This window comes from Oncorhynchus kisutch, linkage group LG1 (genome assembly GCF_002021735.2).
Source record: "Oncorhynchus kisutch isolate 150728-3 linkage group LG1, Okis_V2, whole genome shotgun sequence".
Classification (NCBI taxonomy): domain Eukaryota; kingdom Metazoa; phylum Chordata; class Actinopteri; order Salmoniformes; family Salmonidae; genus Oncorhynchus; species Oncorhynchus kisutch.
In genome coordinates this window covers 56507742-56525992 of record NC_034174.2, presented here as the reverse complement: position 1 = coordinate 56525992, position 18251 = coordinate 56507742, and the positions used below count along the sequence as shown (strand labels likewise).

Here is an 18251-nt window from a genome sequence, read left to right as displayed (position 1 = left end):
TACCTTTGTTGCCTGTGCCTGTGATGTTACTTTCCAGTGCATGCCCACAAAGAATGCTTTAATCAAAAGGCAAGGCAACACAAAGGCCAGGGTGGAAAATATATCTGAGTGAGGATATACAATGATATAGTCAGTGAGTGAGAGAGTGTGAGTGAGTGAGTGAGAATGCATTTACTTGCACGCAACAGGAGTGAGGCCCAGGTAGAGAGCCAATGAAAGACATATCCCAGGGGGAGATGTCTCCCCCACAGGAGCCATGGTAATGAAACCTCGATCCCCATGGCTCAAAGGAAACACAGCGCTGTGGACACCTGGGCCTGCAATGCCAACTCCAAAAACACACACGCGTGCGCAGACAAACACAGACACACTCCAAACACATCTCTGTTCATTTTATGACACATCCACATACAGTCACTCTCTGATCCCAGAAGAAAAAGAAGTGAGACGTACTCCCTCTTGGCATAGGGGCAGCAGGGTAGCCTAGTGGTTAGAGCGTTGGGAAAGTAACCAAAAGGTTGCAAGTTTGAATCCCTGAGCTGACAAGGGGATTCTGTCATTCTGCCCCAAAACAAGGCAGTTAACCCCCTGGTCCTAGGCTGTCATTGAAAATAAGAGTTTGTTCTTAACTGACTTGCCTAGTTAAGTAAAATAAATAGGGGTGAAAATATAGCAGATGTTATTCAAATATCGTCCATTAAAAGTTGCAGCTTGCATGACGCCGCAGAATTCTATGGCACGTTATTTAAGTGTGAACCACTGGTACCATTAATGCTAGTTTGACAACCAGAAGGGCATCTTTGAGAAGCATTTGATAGCCTTCAATAGTGGCTGTACTAGAAAATGTAAGAGCATAGTATAAGGGACTGATTTTAAGAAATGTTGCTTAATTAATTTGATTAACAACGTGAAGGTCGGGAGTAGGCTACAGTACTGGGCTATTTAGCTAAAGAATCCCTGTGTTGTGCGGCCACACAGAAAACCGGGGTTCAATTCCCTGATGGGGAGGAAGGAGTAGGCTGTCCTTGTAAATAAGAATTTGTTCTTAACTGACTTGCCAAGTTAAATAAAGGTTACACTAAGAGCATAACATTTCTACACCCTAATTTTCTAATTCTAGTCTAACCAATACCCAAACGGAGGCTCAGTGAAAATAAAAATCTCATTCATTTATCAAGACCAGACCCCATGCTTGTCTCAGAGCAGTGCGAAACCGTGCTAAAATAGTTGTAGGCTATTGCTTCAAATCCTATTGCTTCTACCTTCATTATGTTCTTTAAAAAAATAAGACCTACACCACTTTTAACAGCACATTACTCAACACTAGTGAGACTCGAGTCGCCTACAGTAGGCCTACAGTGTATCGAGAAAATGTTGTGACTCTCTGCCAAAAATTGGAGGATATTTCTGTAATTCAGTGATATTTATTCCCACAGTAATTCATTATCGATCCAAAACTAAATAAACATCAGTATTTTGAAAGATTATTTTTATCATAATTTTATTAACGAAAGCATAAAGATGCCATTATTAGTTACATTGTTTTAGATTAAACGGGCAGACTGGCACTAAGAACAGAAAAGCGGGAACGTTTCCCTCGTCAGCCACCCAGTCGCTGTATAACACACACGCACCCCTTAAAATGTTGCCAGTGTGGCGGTCCCCCCCTTCCTTTCCCCAGGGGCTAGGTTGGTCTTCTGTGCGCAGCTTTGTGGCCCATCCCGTGCCCCCTGCCTTGAACCTCGTGCGCCCACCACTGTTTCAGTAGATACAGCTGGAGAACTGCAAGACAATCCCATTGTGCGCCACCTGGGAGCCATTACCAATATGACCAATATATATTGTCCTGCTAATAACAGGGTTAATAATATATCTGTGAGAATATCAAACAGGCTTTTATATAATTCTAAATTAATAATAATAAATCGCTTTGTTTAAAAAATAACATTTTGGAGATGATTTTGTTTTCAAATAGTGTAAAATGAGCCATTCTTGAACATGGGGTGAGACATTGTTACTAATTTGTAAATAAAGCCACTTTGAGGGAGAGAAACCAAGAAACTACAGTTATCTCATGGGTCTCCAAGTCAAGGCCGGCACAGGGATTGAACCAGCATCTGTAGCAACACAGCATGCAGTGTCTTAAACCATTGCACCACCCAGGCGCTGTATAACATAACTGGTCGGGAGTGGCCTACAGTACTACAGTAAGAGCAAAATAATCCTAACAAAATAGAATAATAAAAACCTTAGTGTAACAACAGTTTTAGTATTACTGAAGACGTGTACAATTATCAGTTTCTATTTAGGTTTATGTAGCCCATTCATTGTCAGTTAGAGACACAGTAGAACCCAAAAGCATAACCAGTGTTCTAACTTCCCCTTGCGCTGGTCTGGAGCAATGAAGTGGTGACACAGGGTACCATACTAAACCACAAATTATTTTTAGTGGAGCAACCACTGTATATCAGCTGTTTTGAAGTAGTTACTGTTTGGTCAGTACTGCTGGAGGGGAAAAAGACTATAGGAAATAAATAAGCGTGCACACACACAACCTCCCACACCCCCCACCACACGCACACAACCACCCACACACCCCAAACCAAGACACTCACACACACAACCTCCCCCACCACACGCACACAACCTCCCCCACCACACACACACACAACCTCCCCCACCACACACACACACAACCTCCCCCACCACACACACACACAACCTACCCCACCACACACACACACACACACACACACACACACACACACACACACACAAACCAAGACACACAAAAACAGATAAATAAACTGGCAAATAACTGTTTGAAGTGCTAACTCTCGGGCTGGCTGCTTATCTCCTCTGAAGTATTATGGCTCTAATCCATCTCTGTAACTCAGCCTCTTCACAGGCTGCTTCCTGCCTCAGCGCACCGCAGCACAGCCCCAAATCCTCTGGTAATGCTGTCTTCCTGGGCTGTCTCCTTGGAGATAACGTTGGCCTCCCCATTTCGCCATCATACCATGACACCTTCCCTCTCTCTCTCCTGCTTCCCTAGCCCCCCCCCCCCCCTATCACTCTTATAGTGGATGCCCACCGCGGGCCCCTCCTCCAGTGTCCCTCTGCTTCTCTGTAGGGGCCCCCATATACTCACACCGAGGGGCAAGACTGATCATCCGGCTGCACTAGATAAGCTATGGTGGACTCAAAGGGAGGTATGAGTGCTATATCATGGACCAAGGGAGGAATTTGATTGTGTGACTGTTTGTCACCTACTTCTGAGCCAGTTATATATAAATTAAGTGATAAAATATACAGACCACAAATTCCAATTGGCTATACTTAACCTTTTTTGGGATAGGGGGAAGCATTTTCACTTTTGGATGAATAGCGTGCCCAGACTGAACTGCCTCCTACTCTGTCCCAGATGCAAATATATGCATATTATTATTAGTATTGGATAGAAAACACTCTGAAGTAGAGGTCGACCGATTATGGGGACCAAAAAAAGCCGAAAAAAAACAAGTTCCTTGCTCAGAACATGAGAACATATGAAAGCTGGTGGTTCCTTTTAACATGAGACTTCAATATTCCAAGGTAAGAGGTTTTAGGTTGTAGTTAATATAGTATTTATAGGACTATTTCTCTCTATACCATTTGTATTTCATATACCTTTGACTATTGGATGTTCTTAGAGGCACTTTAGTATTGCCGGTGTAACAGTATAGCTTCCGTCCCCCTCCTCGCCCCTACCTGGGCTCGAACCAGGAACACATCGACAACAGCCACACTAAGCATCTTTACCCATCACTCCACAAAAGCCGTGGCCCTTGCAGCGCAAGGGGAACAACTACTCCGAATCTAAGAGCGAGCAACTAGCTAGCCATTTCACATTGGTTACACCAGCCATTAGGCTGATAGGCTTGAAGTCATAAACAGGGCTGTGCTTGCAAAGAGCTGCTGGCAAAATGCACGAAAGTGCTGTTTGAATGAATGATTACAGGCCTGCTGCTGCTCAGTCAGACTGCTCTATCAAATTATACTTAATTATAACATAATAACACACAGAAATACGAGCCTTTGGTCATTAATATGATAAAATCCGGAAACTATCATTTCGAAAACAAAACGTTTATTATTTCAGTGAAATACGGAACCGTTCGGTATTTTATCTAACGGGTGGCATCCCTAAGTCTAAATATTCTTGTTACATTGCACAACCTTCAATGTATGTCATACTTACGTAAAATTGTGGCAAATTAGTTCGCAATGAGCCAGGCAGCCCAAACTGTTGCATATACCCTGACTCTGCGTGCAATGAACGCAAGAGAAATGACACAATTTCACCTGGTTAATACTGTCTGCTAAACTGGATTAGTAGTTATAACTAGTGATTATGATTGATTCTTTTTTATAAGATAAATTTAATGCTAGCTAGCAATTTACCTTGGCTTCTATAATAATCTGTCGTTCTGCCCCTGAACAAGGCCACAGTTCCTAGGCAGTCATTGAAAATAAGAATGTGCTCTTAACTGACTTGCCTAGTTAAATAAAAGGTATACGAAAATAAATAATAATTATCGGAAATCGGCGCCTGAAATCTGTACCCAAACAGTTTGAACTTCTACTTTTAAAAATCCATCTCTAAAAACAAGTCTCTCACCGTTGCCGCGTTCTATAGACCACCCTCTGCCCCCAGCTGTGCTCTGGACACCATATGTGAACTGATTTCCCCCCATCTATCTTCAGAGCTCGTGCTGCTAGGCGAGCTAAACTGGAACATGCTTAACACCCCAGCCATCCTACAATCTAAGCTTGATGCCCTCAATCTCACACAAATTATCAATGAACCTACCAGGTACCTCCCCAAAGCCGTAAACACGGGCACCCTCATAGATATCATCATAACCAACTTGCCCTCTAAGTACACCTGTGCTGTCTTCAACCAAGATCTCAGCGATCACTGCCTCATTGCCTGCATCCGTAATGGGTCAGCGGTCAAACGACCTCCACTAATCACTGTCAAACGCTCCCTGAAACACTTCAGCGAGCAGGCCTTTCTAATCAACCTGGCCGGGGTATCCTGGAAGGATATTGATCTCATGCCGTCAGTAGAGGATGCCTGGTTGATATTTTTTTAAATGCCTTCCTAACCATCTTAAATAAGCATGCCCTATTCAAGAAATTTAGAACCAGGAACAGATATAGCCGTTGGTTCTCCCCAGACCTGACTGGCCTTAACCAACACAAAAACATCCTATGGGGTTCTGCATTAGCATCGAACAGCATCCGTGATATGCAGCTTTTCAGGGAAGCTAGAAACCATTATACACAGGCAGTTAGAAAGGCCAAGGCTAGCTTTTTCAAGCAGAAATGTGCTTCCTGCAACACGAACTCAAAAAAGTTCTGGGACGCTGTAAAGTCCATGGAGAATAAGAACACCTCCTCCCAGCTGCCCACTGCACTGAAGATAGAAAACACTGTCACCACTGATAAATCCACTATAATTGAGAATTTCAAAAAGCCTTTTTCTAAGTCTGGCCATGCTTTCCACCTGGCTACCCCTACCCTGGTCAACAGCACTGCACCCCCCACAGCAACTCGTCCAAACCTTCCCCATTTCTCATTCTCCCAAATCCAGTCAGCTGATTTTCTGAAAGAGCTGCAAAATCTGGACCCCTACAAATCAGACGGGCTAGACAATCTGGACCCTTTCTTTTTTAAATTATCTGTTGAAATTGATGCCACCCCTATTACTAGCCTGTTCAACCTCTTTCGTTGTCGCCTGAGATTCCCAAAGATTGGAAAGCAGCTGCGGTCATCCCCCTCTTCAAAGGGGGGGACACTCTTGACCCAAACTGCTACAGACCTATATCTATCCTACCCTGCCTTTCTAAGGCCTTCGAAAGCCAAGTCAACAAACAGATTACCGACCATTTGGAATCTCACCATACCTTCTCTGCTATGCAATCTGGTTTCAGAGCTGGTCATGGGTGCACCTCAGCCACGCTCAAGGTACTAAATTATATCTTAACCACCATCGAAAAGAAACATTACTGGGAAGCCATATTCATTGATCTGGCCAAGGCTTTCGACTCTGTCAATCACCACATCCTCATCGGCAGACTCGACAGCCTTGGTTTCTCAAATGATTGCCTCGCCTGGTTCACCAACTACTTCTCTGATAGAGTTCAGTGTGTCAAATCGGAGGGTCTGCTGTCCGGACATCTGGCAGTCTATGGGGGTGCCACAGGGTTCAATTCTTGGACCGACTCTCTTCTCTGTATACATCAATGATGCTCTTGCTGCTGGCGAGTCTCTGATCCACCTCTACGCAGACGACACCATTCTGTATACTTCTGGCCCTTCTTTGGACACTGTTTTAACAACCCTCCAGGCAAGCTTCAATGCCATACAACTCTCCTTCCGTGGCCTTCAATTGCTCTTAAATACAAGTAAAACTAAATGCATGCTCTTCAACCGATCGCTGCCTGAACCTGCCTGCCTGTCCAACATCACCCCTCTGGACGGCTCTGACTTACAATACGTGGACAACTACAAATACCTAGGTGTCTGGTTAGACTGTAAACTTTCCTTCCAGACCCACATCAAACATCTCCAATCCAAAGTTAAATCTAGAATTGGCTTCCTATTTCGCAACAAAGCATCCTTCACTCATGCTGCCAAACATACCCTTGTAAAACCGACCATCCTACCAATCCTCGACTTCGGCGATGTTATTTACAAAATAGCCTCCAATACCCTACTCAACAAATTGGATGCAGTCTATCACAGTGCCATCCGTTTTGTCACCAAAGCCCCATATACTACCCACCATTGCTTTGCTTTATCTTGGCCAGGTCACAATTGTAAATGAGAACTTGTTCTCAACTTGCCTACCTGGCAAGTTGAAAGGTGGAAAAAAGGTGGGGAAAAAATGAAATAAAAAAATGAGGGTCTGCTATACAAATTGATGGAAAGTGGTGTTGGGGGAAAAACGAACAACATTATAAAATCCATGTACACAAACAACAAGTATGCGGTTAAAATGGGCAAAAAACAAATTTCTTTCCACAGAGCCATTGTGTGAGACAGGGATGCAGCTTAAGCCCCGCCCTCTTCAACATATATATCAACAAATTGGCGTGGGCACTAGAACAGGTTGCAGCACCCGGCCTCACCCTACTCAAAACTGAAGTCAAATGTCTAATGTTTGCTGATGATCTGGTGCTTCTGTCCCCAACCAAGGAGGGCCTACAGCAGCATCTAGATCATTTGCATAGATTCTGCCAGACCTGGGCCCTGACATTAAATTTCAATAAGACAAAAATAATGGTGTTCCAAAAAAGGTCCAGTTGCCAGGACTACAAATGCAAATTCCATATAGACACCGTTGCCCTAGAGCACACAGAAAACTATACAAACCTCAGCCTAAACATCAGCGCCACAGGCAACTTCCACAAAGCTGTGAATGAGAGGCAAGAAGAGCCTTCTATGCCATTAAAAGGAACATAACATTTGACATATCAATTAGGATCTGGCTAAAAATAATTAAATCAGTTCTAGAACCCATTGCTCTTTATGGTTGTGAGATATAGGGTCTGCTTACCCAAACAAGAATTCACAAAATGGGACAAACACCAAATTGAGAGACTGCATGTAGAATTCTGCAAAAATATCCTCAGTGTATAACGTAAAACACCAAACGATCCATGCAGAGCAGAATTAGGCCGATACACGCTAATGATAAAAATCCAGGAAAGAGACGTTAAATTCAACAACCACCTGAAAGAAAGCGATTCCCAAAACATTCATAACAAAGCCATGACCTATAGAGAGATGAACCTGGAGAAAAGTCCCCTAAGCAAGCTAGTCCCAGGGCTCTGTTCGCAAACAGAACCCACAGAGGCACAGGACAGCAACACAATTAGTCCCAACCAAATAATGAGAAAACAAAAAGTTAATTACTTGACACATTGGAAAGAATTAACAAAAAAACAGAGCAAACTAGAATGCTATTTGGCCCTAAACAGAGTACACAGTGGCAGAATACCTGACCACTGTTACTGACCCAAACTTAAGGAAAGCTTTGACTATGTACAGACTCAGTGAGCATAGCCTTGCCATTGAGAAAGGCCGCCGTAGGCAGACGTGGCTCTCAAGAGAAGACAGGCTATGTGCACACTGACCACAAAATGAGGTGGAAAGTAAGCTGCACTTCCTAACCTCCTGCCAAATGTATTAGAGACATATATTTCCCTCAGATTACGCAGATCCACAAAGAATTTGAAAACAAACCCAATTTTGATATACTCCCATACCTACTGGGTGAAATACCACAGTGTGTCATCACAGCAGCAAGATGTGTGACCTGTTGCCACTATAAAAGGGCAACCAGTGAAGAACAAACACCATTGTAAATACAACTCATATTTACATGTATTTATTTTCCCTTTTGTACTTAACTATTTGCACATCGTTACAACACTGTATATAGACATAATATGACATTTTATCATTTTGGAACTTCTGTGAGCAATGTTCACTGTTCATTTTTATTGTTTATTTCACTTTTGTTTATTATCTACTTCACTTGCTTTGGCAATGTAAACATATGTTTCCCATGCCAACTAAGCCCTACAATTGAGAGAGAGAGAGAGAGAGAGAGAGAGAGAGAACGCGGGAGAGATGGGGGTGTGAGAGAGGGGGGAGTGAGAGACAGCAAGAGAGGGGGGAGTGAGAGACAGCAAGAGAGAGGGGGGTGAGAGAGAGAGCGCGAGAGAAAGAGAGTAGAGAGAGTCTACTGAGCTTCTTACTGTCAGCTAAATGAGCGCCCATCAAGCAGCAGTCAAATGGAATTTGGTTCATGCCATACAGCTTGCTGCAAGTCAACTAAAGCAACTTCAAATGGCTTGTGGAAAGGCACTACGCAAACCACTTATAGTCACATCAACATTTAGCTGGAAAGAATGAGGGAAAAGACAAGCTCTTCCTCAAGTTAAATGGTTTCAATAGACTATCATCTCTGTAACTTTCTCTTACAAGTGCAGAAGTTAAAACAAAGCTAAAATATAAAGCATCAAGATTTCTATCGGGGACGTATACTTGGAAATGGAAATGTGTATATCGCTTTATCAAATACCTACAGGTACTACGGAATGCGGCATCAGCACTGTCTCTAAAGTACAAGAGGAGTATGTTAGAGTACTGAAAGGTTATGATATCGTATGGTTTTGACACACTACAACACATATCACATACTAACGATCTCTACCATCACTTCTCTGCAGATGGGGGCTGTACAGTCCACAATAGCTTCACTCCATCCAGTGTGCTACCACCAGAACGTAAAGGGGGGAAGGAAGGATAGATAACTGTCATCGTATATCTTCTTTAGTGTGCAACTCCATTTGAGGTGTGAACTTAGTCGGGGGAGTGAAAGTGGAGAAAGAGAAGAGTGAGGAAGAAAGGAGAGAGAGACAGTAAGAAACAGAGAAGAAATTGATGAAGGATGAGAGGAGAATGGAGTGAAAGAGAAGACAGAGTGAGAAACAAGGCAAGAAAGAGGAAGAAAGAGGGGAAATGAGAGAGGGTAGCCTGGTGTTATAGACTAGACCTAACAGAGTAAAAGCCCAGCTGGGAAACTCATATTAGTATGATATGTTACGTTTAGTTATATAAGCCTCGAACTCAGGCCCTGTGTGTAGTTAACTGACCATCTCTGCCCATTCATCGCCATTTTACCTGTTGTTGTTGTCTTAGATGATTAGCTGTTGTTTCTTACTCATTGTTGTCTTAGCTAGCTCTCCCAATCAACACATGTGCTTTATGCCTCGCATAAATACTGTTGGTTAGGGTAGTTATCATGGTTTTATTTTACTGCGGAGCCCCTAGCCCGACTCAACATGCCTCAGATACCTCTTTTGTCCCACCTCACACACATGCGGTGACCTCACCTAGCATAACTAGTGTCTCCAGAGATGCAATCTCTCTTATCGTTACTCAATGCAAAGGTTTACCTCCACTACCATAGCCCAGTCTGTACCTCATGCACTGAATCTATTCTACCACGCCCAGAAATATGCTCCTTTTATTCTCTGCCCCCAACACACTAGACGACCAGTTTTGATGGCCTTTTGCCGTACCCTCATCCTACTCTGTTCCTCAGGCGATGTAGAGGTTAACCCAGGCCCTGTGTGTCCCCAGGTGATCTCATTTGTTGATTTCTGTAACCGTAAAAGCCTTGGTTTAATGCATGTTAATATCAGAAGCCTCCTCCCTAAATTTGTTTTACTCACTGCTTTAGCACACTCCGCCAACCCTGATGTCCTTGCCATGCCTGAATCCTGGCTTAGGAAGGCCACCAAACATTCTGAGATTTCCATCCCCAACTACAACATTTTCCATCCAGATAGAACTGCCAGAGGGGAAGGCGTTGCAATCTACTGCAGGGATAGCCTGCAAAGTTTTGTCATACTTTCCAGGTCTGTGCCCAAACAGTTTGAGCTTTTAATTTTAAAAATGAATCTCACCAGAAATAAGTCTCTCACTGTTATAGACCCTGTTCAGCTCCCATCTGTGCCCTGGACACCATATGTGAATTGATTGCCCCCCATCTATCTTCAGAGTTAGTTCTGTTAGGTGACCTAAACAGGGATATGCTTAACACCCTGGCCGTACAACAATCTAAGCTAGATGCCATCAATCTCACACAAACTATCAAGGAACCCACCAGGTACAACCCTAAATCTGTGAACATGGGCACCCTCATAGATATTATCCTGACTGACCCGCCCTCCAAATACACCTCTGCTGTTTTCAATCAGGATCTCAGTGATCACTGCCTCATTGCCTGCATCCGTTATGGGTCAGTGGTCAAATGCTCCCTAAAACACTTCTGCGTGCAGGCCTTTATAATCAACCTGGCCCAGGTATCCTGGAAGGAAATTGACCTCATCCCGTCAGTAGAGGATGCCTGGTTGTTCTATAAAAGTAATTTCCTCACCATCTTAAATAAGCATGGCCCTTTCAAAAAATGTAGAACTAAGAAGAGATATAGCCCTTGGATCACTCCAGACTTGACTGCTCTCGACCAGCACAAAAACATCCTGTGGCGTACTGCACTTGCATCGAATAGTCCCGCGATATGCAACTGTTCAGGGAAGTCAGGAACTACTACACACAATCATTTAGGAAAGCACAGGCTAGCTTTTTCAAACTGAAATTTGCGTCCTGTAACTCTAACTCCAAAAAGTTCTGGGACACTGTAAAGTCCATGGCGAATAAGAGCACCTCCTCCCAGGTGTCCACTGCACTGAGGCTAGGAAACACTGTCACCACCGATAAATCCACAATAATCGAGAATTTCAAGAAGCAATTCTCTACGGCTGGCCATGCTTTCCTCCTGGCTACCCCAACCCCCTGCCAACAACTCCGCACCCCCCGCAGCGACTTGCCCAAGCCTCCCCAGCTTCTCCTTCACCCAAATCCAGATAGCAGATGTTCTGAAAGAGCAGCAAAACCTGGACCCGTACAAATCAGCTGGGCTGGACCATTTGGACCCTCTCTTTCTAAAATTATCCGCTGCCATTGTTGCAACCCCTATTACTAGTCTGTTCAACCTCTCTTTCGTATCGTCCGAGATTCCTAAAGATTGGAAAGTTGCCGCGGTCATCCCCCTCTTCAAATTGGGTGACACTCTAGACCAAAGCTGCTACAGACCTATATCCATCCGTCCCTGCCTTTCTTAAGTCTTCGAAAGTCAAATAAACAAACAGATCACTGTCCATTTCGAATCCCACCGCACCTTCTCCGCTGTGCAATCCGGTTTCGGAGCTGGTCACAGGTGCACCTCAACCATGCTCAAGGTACTAAATGATATCATAACTGCCATCGATAAAAGACAGCAGTGTGCAGCCATCTTCATCGACCTGGCCAAGGCTTTTGACTCTGTCAATCGCCGTATTCTTATCTGCATACTCAACAGCTTTGGTTTCTCAAATGACTACCTCGCCTAGTTCACTAACTACTAGAGTTCAGTGTGTCAAATCGGAGGGCTTGTTGTCCGGACCTCTGGCAGTCTCTATGGGGATACCACAGGGTTCAATCCTCGGGCCGACTCTTTTCTCTGTGTAAATCAATGATGTCGCTCTTGCTGCGGGTGATTCCTTGATCCACCTCTACGCAGATGACACCATTCTGTATACATCTGGCCCTTCTTTGGACACTGTGTTAACAAACCTCCAAATGAGCTTCAATGCCATACAACACTCCTTCCGTGGCCTCCAACTGCTCTAAAACGCTAGTAAAACTAAATGCATGCTCTTCAACCGATCGCTGCCCACACCCTCCCGCCCGACCGACTACCATCACTACTCTGGACAGTTCTGACTTACAATATGTGGACAACTACAAATACCTAGGTGTCTGGCTAGACTGTAAACTCTCCCTCCAGACTCATATTAAACATCTCCAATCCAAAATTAAATCTAGAATCGGCTTCCTATTTCGCAAAACAAAACCACTGTGACCTGTATGCTCTCGTCGGCTGGCCCTCGCTACATATTCAGTTGGAGACTTATAACTCCCTGACTAACTTTAAGCATCAGCTATCTGAGCAGCTTACCGATCGCTGCAGCTGTACACAGCCCATCTGTAAATAGCCCAACTTATTCTCAACTGGCCTAATAAAGGTGAAATCAAAAATTTAATAAAACAATAAGACAGAAGGTTACTTAAAGAGTGACTGCCCCTAAAAAACAACTAATCCCTTTAAAAATGGCCTGTGTGGCATCAATTTGAATGAACAACATATATTCTTGACTACAAAATATAATTTGGGTAATTTTGGTCATAAAGTCAGTCTCATCTAAAATGGAGTTTGGAACCCGAGTGTGTCACAATGAGTAAATTAAGGTTGGGTTTGGATTACAATTATGCCAACAATTCATGCTCCCTTTTGCCAAGCTCGAAGTACAAATAATTTCCTTAATTGAATGGGGCTCCGTTGTTTCATCGCCCCCAACACATTCAAAGGATCACGGCGGTTTGCGACTGAAAAACCCTATCCGAATTGACCATGTCTCTGGTTCTGGTTCGGCAATGCATGCTTCCAGAAGGATGCACAAACAACTATGGTTTACATGCCCTGCTAGTTAGCTAGCTAATGTTAGCCTACAAGTCGGATTTGCAAATTAGTTCGTAGCTCATACAAGTGTATTATGTAATGGATAATGGATGCAGCTATGGTGGTAGCTTACTCATGTCTGAGTCTGACTAATACAGTGAACTAGGAGCAACAAACCGTAACATCGTCACTGGGCTGAACCTAATCTAATCTGCAGCTGCAGTCAGTGTCTGTAAAGCATAGAATTAGCTTGACCCGTGTTACTGCCCTGATGACACAGATGGCTTCATCAACAACAGTAATGTGTGTTATGTGAAAAGTTCTGCTAAACTAGTAGGTTAATTACCCAGCCAAGCAGATACAAGTAGTATAGTTATTTTGGTTGTGAAGTGCATTATCAAAACACTTTGTCTTTTTTTATATCAAATTGCAATTTACCACTTGGCTGTCTATTGTATGACTCTGTCACAGGCCCTCCCAGTCCACACCACCTCATAAGATGAGGAAGTACATTGTTTATGATGATTGCCTTCTGCATTCGTTCGAGAAATGTCCATTTTGCAGCCAAACATGGAACATAGAGAACCCTCAGCATCACGCAGGCATGCCCTCGCTGTGAGCATTCCTGTAAATAGAACAGGGATGACACTTGAATCAGGTTGGTGACATTTGACCTGGTCAAAGGTCAAAACAGTTTTGAGTTTTGTCCCAATTCACCTGCATAAACTAGCCTGGTGGAACCAGCCTGATCGCCGCGTTGCCCATTCTATTTCACTTCACATATCCTGATATCTGAAGGGAAATAGAAATGTGAATGCAGAAATCAGGTTGTTTCCACCGTGCTAATAATATCCACCATTGAGAATGTAATCAGTGCTCTGTGTGTGTGTTTGTATGTGACCAACCAGTATCTTTGATGAGGGGCCAGGAGCTGATCTGCGCTGTCATGGCCATAAATAGGGTGCTGGCAAAGACCTTACCTTCAGCCTCACCTCTTGCCTGCTCACCAATGGTTGTCGATGGGGAGACCTGAATTAGGTAGGTTTTGTCCGACCTGTTCAAACCTCAACATAGTATAAGTTTGTTTTTTCAGATATCACCTATCCTAACTAAGATTGGTAACAGAACAGTGAATACCCAAGAAACACCCACAACCATAACCCCTAGACTAGCTAACATTAGCCACATAGCTAATGAGTGTTAGCCACCTACCTAACGTTAGCCACAACAAATTGGAATACATAACATATCGATGGATATCCACAAAGTAGCACTAAGAACATCCCTCCATGTCCATCTCTCCATATCCATCCTTACAGCCCTGTATCCTCCACCTTCGATCTATCTACCCCTCCTTTCCTCCTCCAACCCTTCACCTGCTCCCTGACTCGGACCACTATTCCAGTAGCGGAGGTTATTAATAGCCTGGGACAGGCAGCGAGGGCCCTATTTCTAAACCTCACTGTTCTAACCTCTTCCAATACCTGTAATTCCCTGCTTTTTCCTCAGCCTTAAGAGACCCATAGATCCAGCCTATGACATGTTGATAGGGAATTGAGTATGCACTGTCTGGAACGTAAAAGACACCTGCCCAAAAGGCCTCCGTTTATTAAGTCATAGTTCCACTAGGGCTAAGCCATGGTTCAATCCTATTCCAACTATTATATATATATATATTAAAAATAATGTAGGCACTAATATTCTGTATATATGCTGTAAAAGTATTGTATCTGATGATCCCGGAAATTCAGGATAATATGTAAACAGTTTGCTTCAAATTGCAAACTACCCCAACCCTCTGACTCATATTAGTGTCATGATTCTCATGTTATCATTAAAATCAGGACACACAAACTAATACAGCTGACTAATAAAGCTTTGCAATATCATAACAGGTCCAGACCCCCCCCCCCCCCCTGCAGTGCAGGGCTCTCTCTTGTTTTATATCCGCAATGCCTTGGCACCTCAGAATTCCCCTGGCTTATGCCAGTGTCTTTGAACACCTGAGCTGCCAGCAGAGACAGCACAGAGACAAACCCTCCCTGGCACGCACACAAATGAGCGTGCACACACACACACACACACACACACACACGAGGGCCCAGGAGGAGTGCATGATGAGGAGAGACAGATGGTGCTGATGGCTCCTGTTCTCAGCTCAACATCCAATCAAAAACAGCCAACACCACACCAAACACATCTCTCTGCTAACAATCTAACCAAACACTCACTTAGCCCAGTTTGACTTTCACCATCTACCTTTAGTCTAACGTAGAAGCACTGGATCTTCTGCGTTTAAAAAAAAGAATGTTTACTCATTATGAAATTATGAAAAATATTAATAACATTCCACCCATGAGGCCACTAGGTCATTTGACTGTAGGAAAGGCTACTAGATTAATTCCTATCAATACATAACTGGAAGAACCTATTCACCTTATTTTCCAGCTCTAAATCACTTGACAATTAACATCACCCTTTTGCTTATCATAACTATCCAATTCCTACAGATTTCTTCAAAAGAAGGGGTAGGGGCAGTTATGGACTGAGACATTGTGACCGCTGATCCGTACAGACTAGTGGCTGAGAGGGCCACTTGTGCAGGTCATTAATCAGAACAATCAGCTAATCTACTCTCAAACACCAAGGACGCTAAATTAAACACCATGGGTGAGACCAGTGGACACAGCAGCCAGCCTGGATTTGAGTAGCCTCCAGTCCAGCCGAGGTGCACCGATTCAGGCATGATGGACTACAAAGGCCCTTGGCTATAAGCCTGAAGGCCCGAGCCAAGAAGCCAGGTGCAGGAACAACTCAAGGTTAGGCGGAGTCTCCTCACTTCCAGATGCATCACAGTGGTGATTCCATGCCAGCTTCTGCTAGGCAGCGCCAGTTCGCCCCTTTCCACACACATATGGGCAGTGAGTGGGAATCAAAGCCCCACATTAGTGGGTAAATATCAGCATTAAATGTTTGTTTGAATAGGCAAACCAGCTGGGGCAGGAACCGTCACGGGCTGAATTTAGACAGGAGGGGAGGAGTCCTCCCTTTCTGAGAAGAGAAGTGACGAGAAGGGGTGACGGTGCACTTCCAAGTATCTTCTTTTTCTCAGAAGAGAGCGGAGACAGAGAGTGCCCACCAACCCTTCCAACAGTAACCAATGACCACCCAGCATTCTACGCTATTTGTGAAGCAAGCCTTGTTTTCCACTCCCTTAACCAATAAGTTTGCTTTGTTTATGTTCAAGGCGATGTTAATGTGAATAAGTAAGTGGGAGAAGGGGGAGACAGTTGAATATAACACTGCTGCTGCTGATGGTGGCTGAAATAGTGAGGGGTTGGTCGCTCGGATAATGACTGGAAGACCCCAGCGGAGTTCTGACCGACTGCTAATAGGCTGGTATTATCGTAGCCTAGCTGTTAGCCGCTAGCTTTTATCCAGTAGCAGGTAAGCCGTTAGTATGTCAGCCATACCTTTGACGATGAGCTCAGCGTAGTTGGAAACCCCGGAGCCGCCATCGGAGCGGATGACGCAGCGGTAGCGGCTGGTGCTCCTCTGGGACGTATCCCCGACACTGACGGTGGCTGAGAAACGTCGGTGGTTCACCACCCGCGTCACCATGAGGGCTGTATCTTTACCGTTCCACTGCTGCAGAGAGATAGCCAGACAGACACTTGCTTACTAACACATGTACACACAGTATTTCTCACATTATTATGGTAAAAGAGGATGGTCATTCAAATCTGATAACCAAAGAAACTCACAGTATGGTTAATGTTTGTCAGATACCCTGCAACGTTTTCAGATACATTTCTGTGCCTTTCCATTTCACAGCACTTTTCCTTGTGGTATCAACTCGACTATAACAATCTCCCAAAGAGTAATTCATTAGATCATGTCCTTAAGCTTTTTTTATGCCCTGGGTACTACTTTCCATTACAAATGCCATTACTACAAGACACAAACATTTGCTAGTGAAGTACAGTGATGGCGAATAGAGAGGCAGTCGTCCATATTAAAACAACACTTTCTACTCAGCGCACAGATTGTATGGATATCCCCATAGAGATTATACCGTTACAGTGTGTGTGCAAGTACAGCAAGGAACTGGAACATACTGTACGTGTCCTTTCACAAGGGCGAGGTCACTCATAACACTGCAACAAAGATCAAATAAAATGCCCTGTGTATTCTACATCACTGATGAGGCCAAAACCGGATGACGCTGGTCCAATTGTGAGCCGCCCTATGGGTCTCCCAATCACGGCCGGTTGTGATACAGCCTTATTTCTCTAGCCCGATCACTCAGGCAGGGCTGCCGTCTGTTATTTTCAAATTAATGATAATATCGTTAAAGTGAGAGGGACAAGCTGGATGACAACTATAGTGGATGAAGGGGAGGGACTCACCTGTAGCCACAGTTGGTCGTGTTGGGACCACTTCCCCCCAGCAGTACACTGGAAGGTGGCGTTCTGGCCCACGTTCACCTCCACATTCTGCAGCCGCAGGAAGTGAGGTGCTTTCCCTACAAGGGTCAGAAAACTGTGTCATATACTCAAATATTTTTTTTAGGGTTCCCACTGGGCCATAAAAGCAGCATCGCGAATTGCTCCTGTACATTTTTGTAAATATTAGTCATATTTAGTTGTTTTTTATTGATTTTTTAAAATATTTATACACAGTACCAGTCAATGGTTTGGGCACACCTACTCACACCTACTCAAAAGTTTCTTTATTTTTACTAATTTCTACATTGTAGAATAATAGTGAAGACATCAAAACTATGAAATAACATACATGGAATTAAGTAGTAACCAAAAAAGTGTTCAACAAATCAAAATATATTTTCTATTTGAGATTCTTCAAAGTGGCCACATTTTGCCTTGCTTGTGCTTTGTACAATCTTGGCATTCTCTCAACCAGCTTCATGAGGTAATCACATGGAATGCATTTAAATTAACAGGTGTGCCTTGTTAAAAGTTAATTTGTTAATTCTTAGATGCATTAAGAAGGTAGGGGTAACAAGGAAGGGGTAGTATACACAAGCCCTATTTGGTAAAATACCAAGTCCATATTATGGCAAGTACAGCTCAAATAAGCAAAGAGAAACGACAGTCCATCATTACTT

The 18251-nt window shown here is 43.8% G+C and overlaps 1 protein-coding gene across 7 annotated transcripts in view; it reads right to left on the bottom strand.

The window, feature by feature from the left end:
- The window catches only part of LOC109891034 (receptor-type tyrosine-protein phosphatase T), a 400507-nt gene that overhangs the window by 231834 nt on the left and 150422 nt on the right, over positions 1-18251 (bottom strand). For all 7 annotated transcript variants that reach the window (XM_031827335.1, XM_031827341.1, XM_031827357.1 and 4 more), the window contains exons 5-6: positions 17533-17648; positions 16597-16771 (exon numbers count right to left, since the gene is read on the bottom strand). In XM_031827335.1, coding sequence (XP_031683195.1) covers positions 16597-16771; positions 17533-17648 — 291 coding nt within the window. The remainder of the gene's footprint in view (positions 1-16596; positions 16772-17532; positions 17649-18251) is intronic.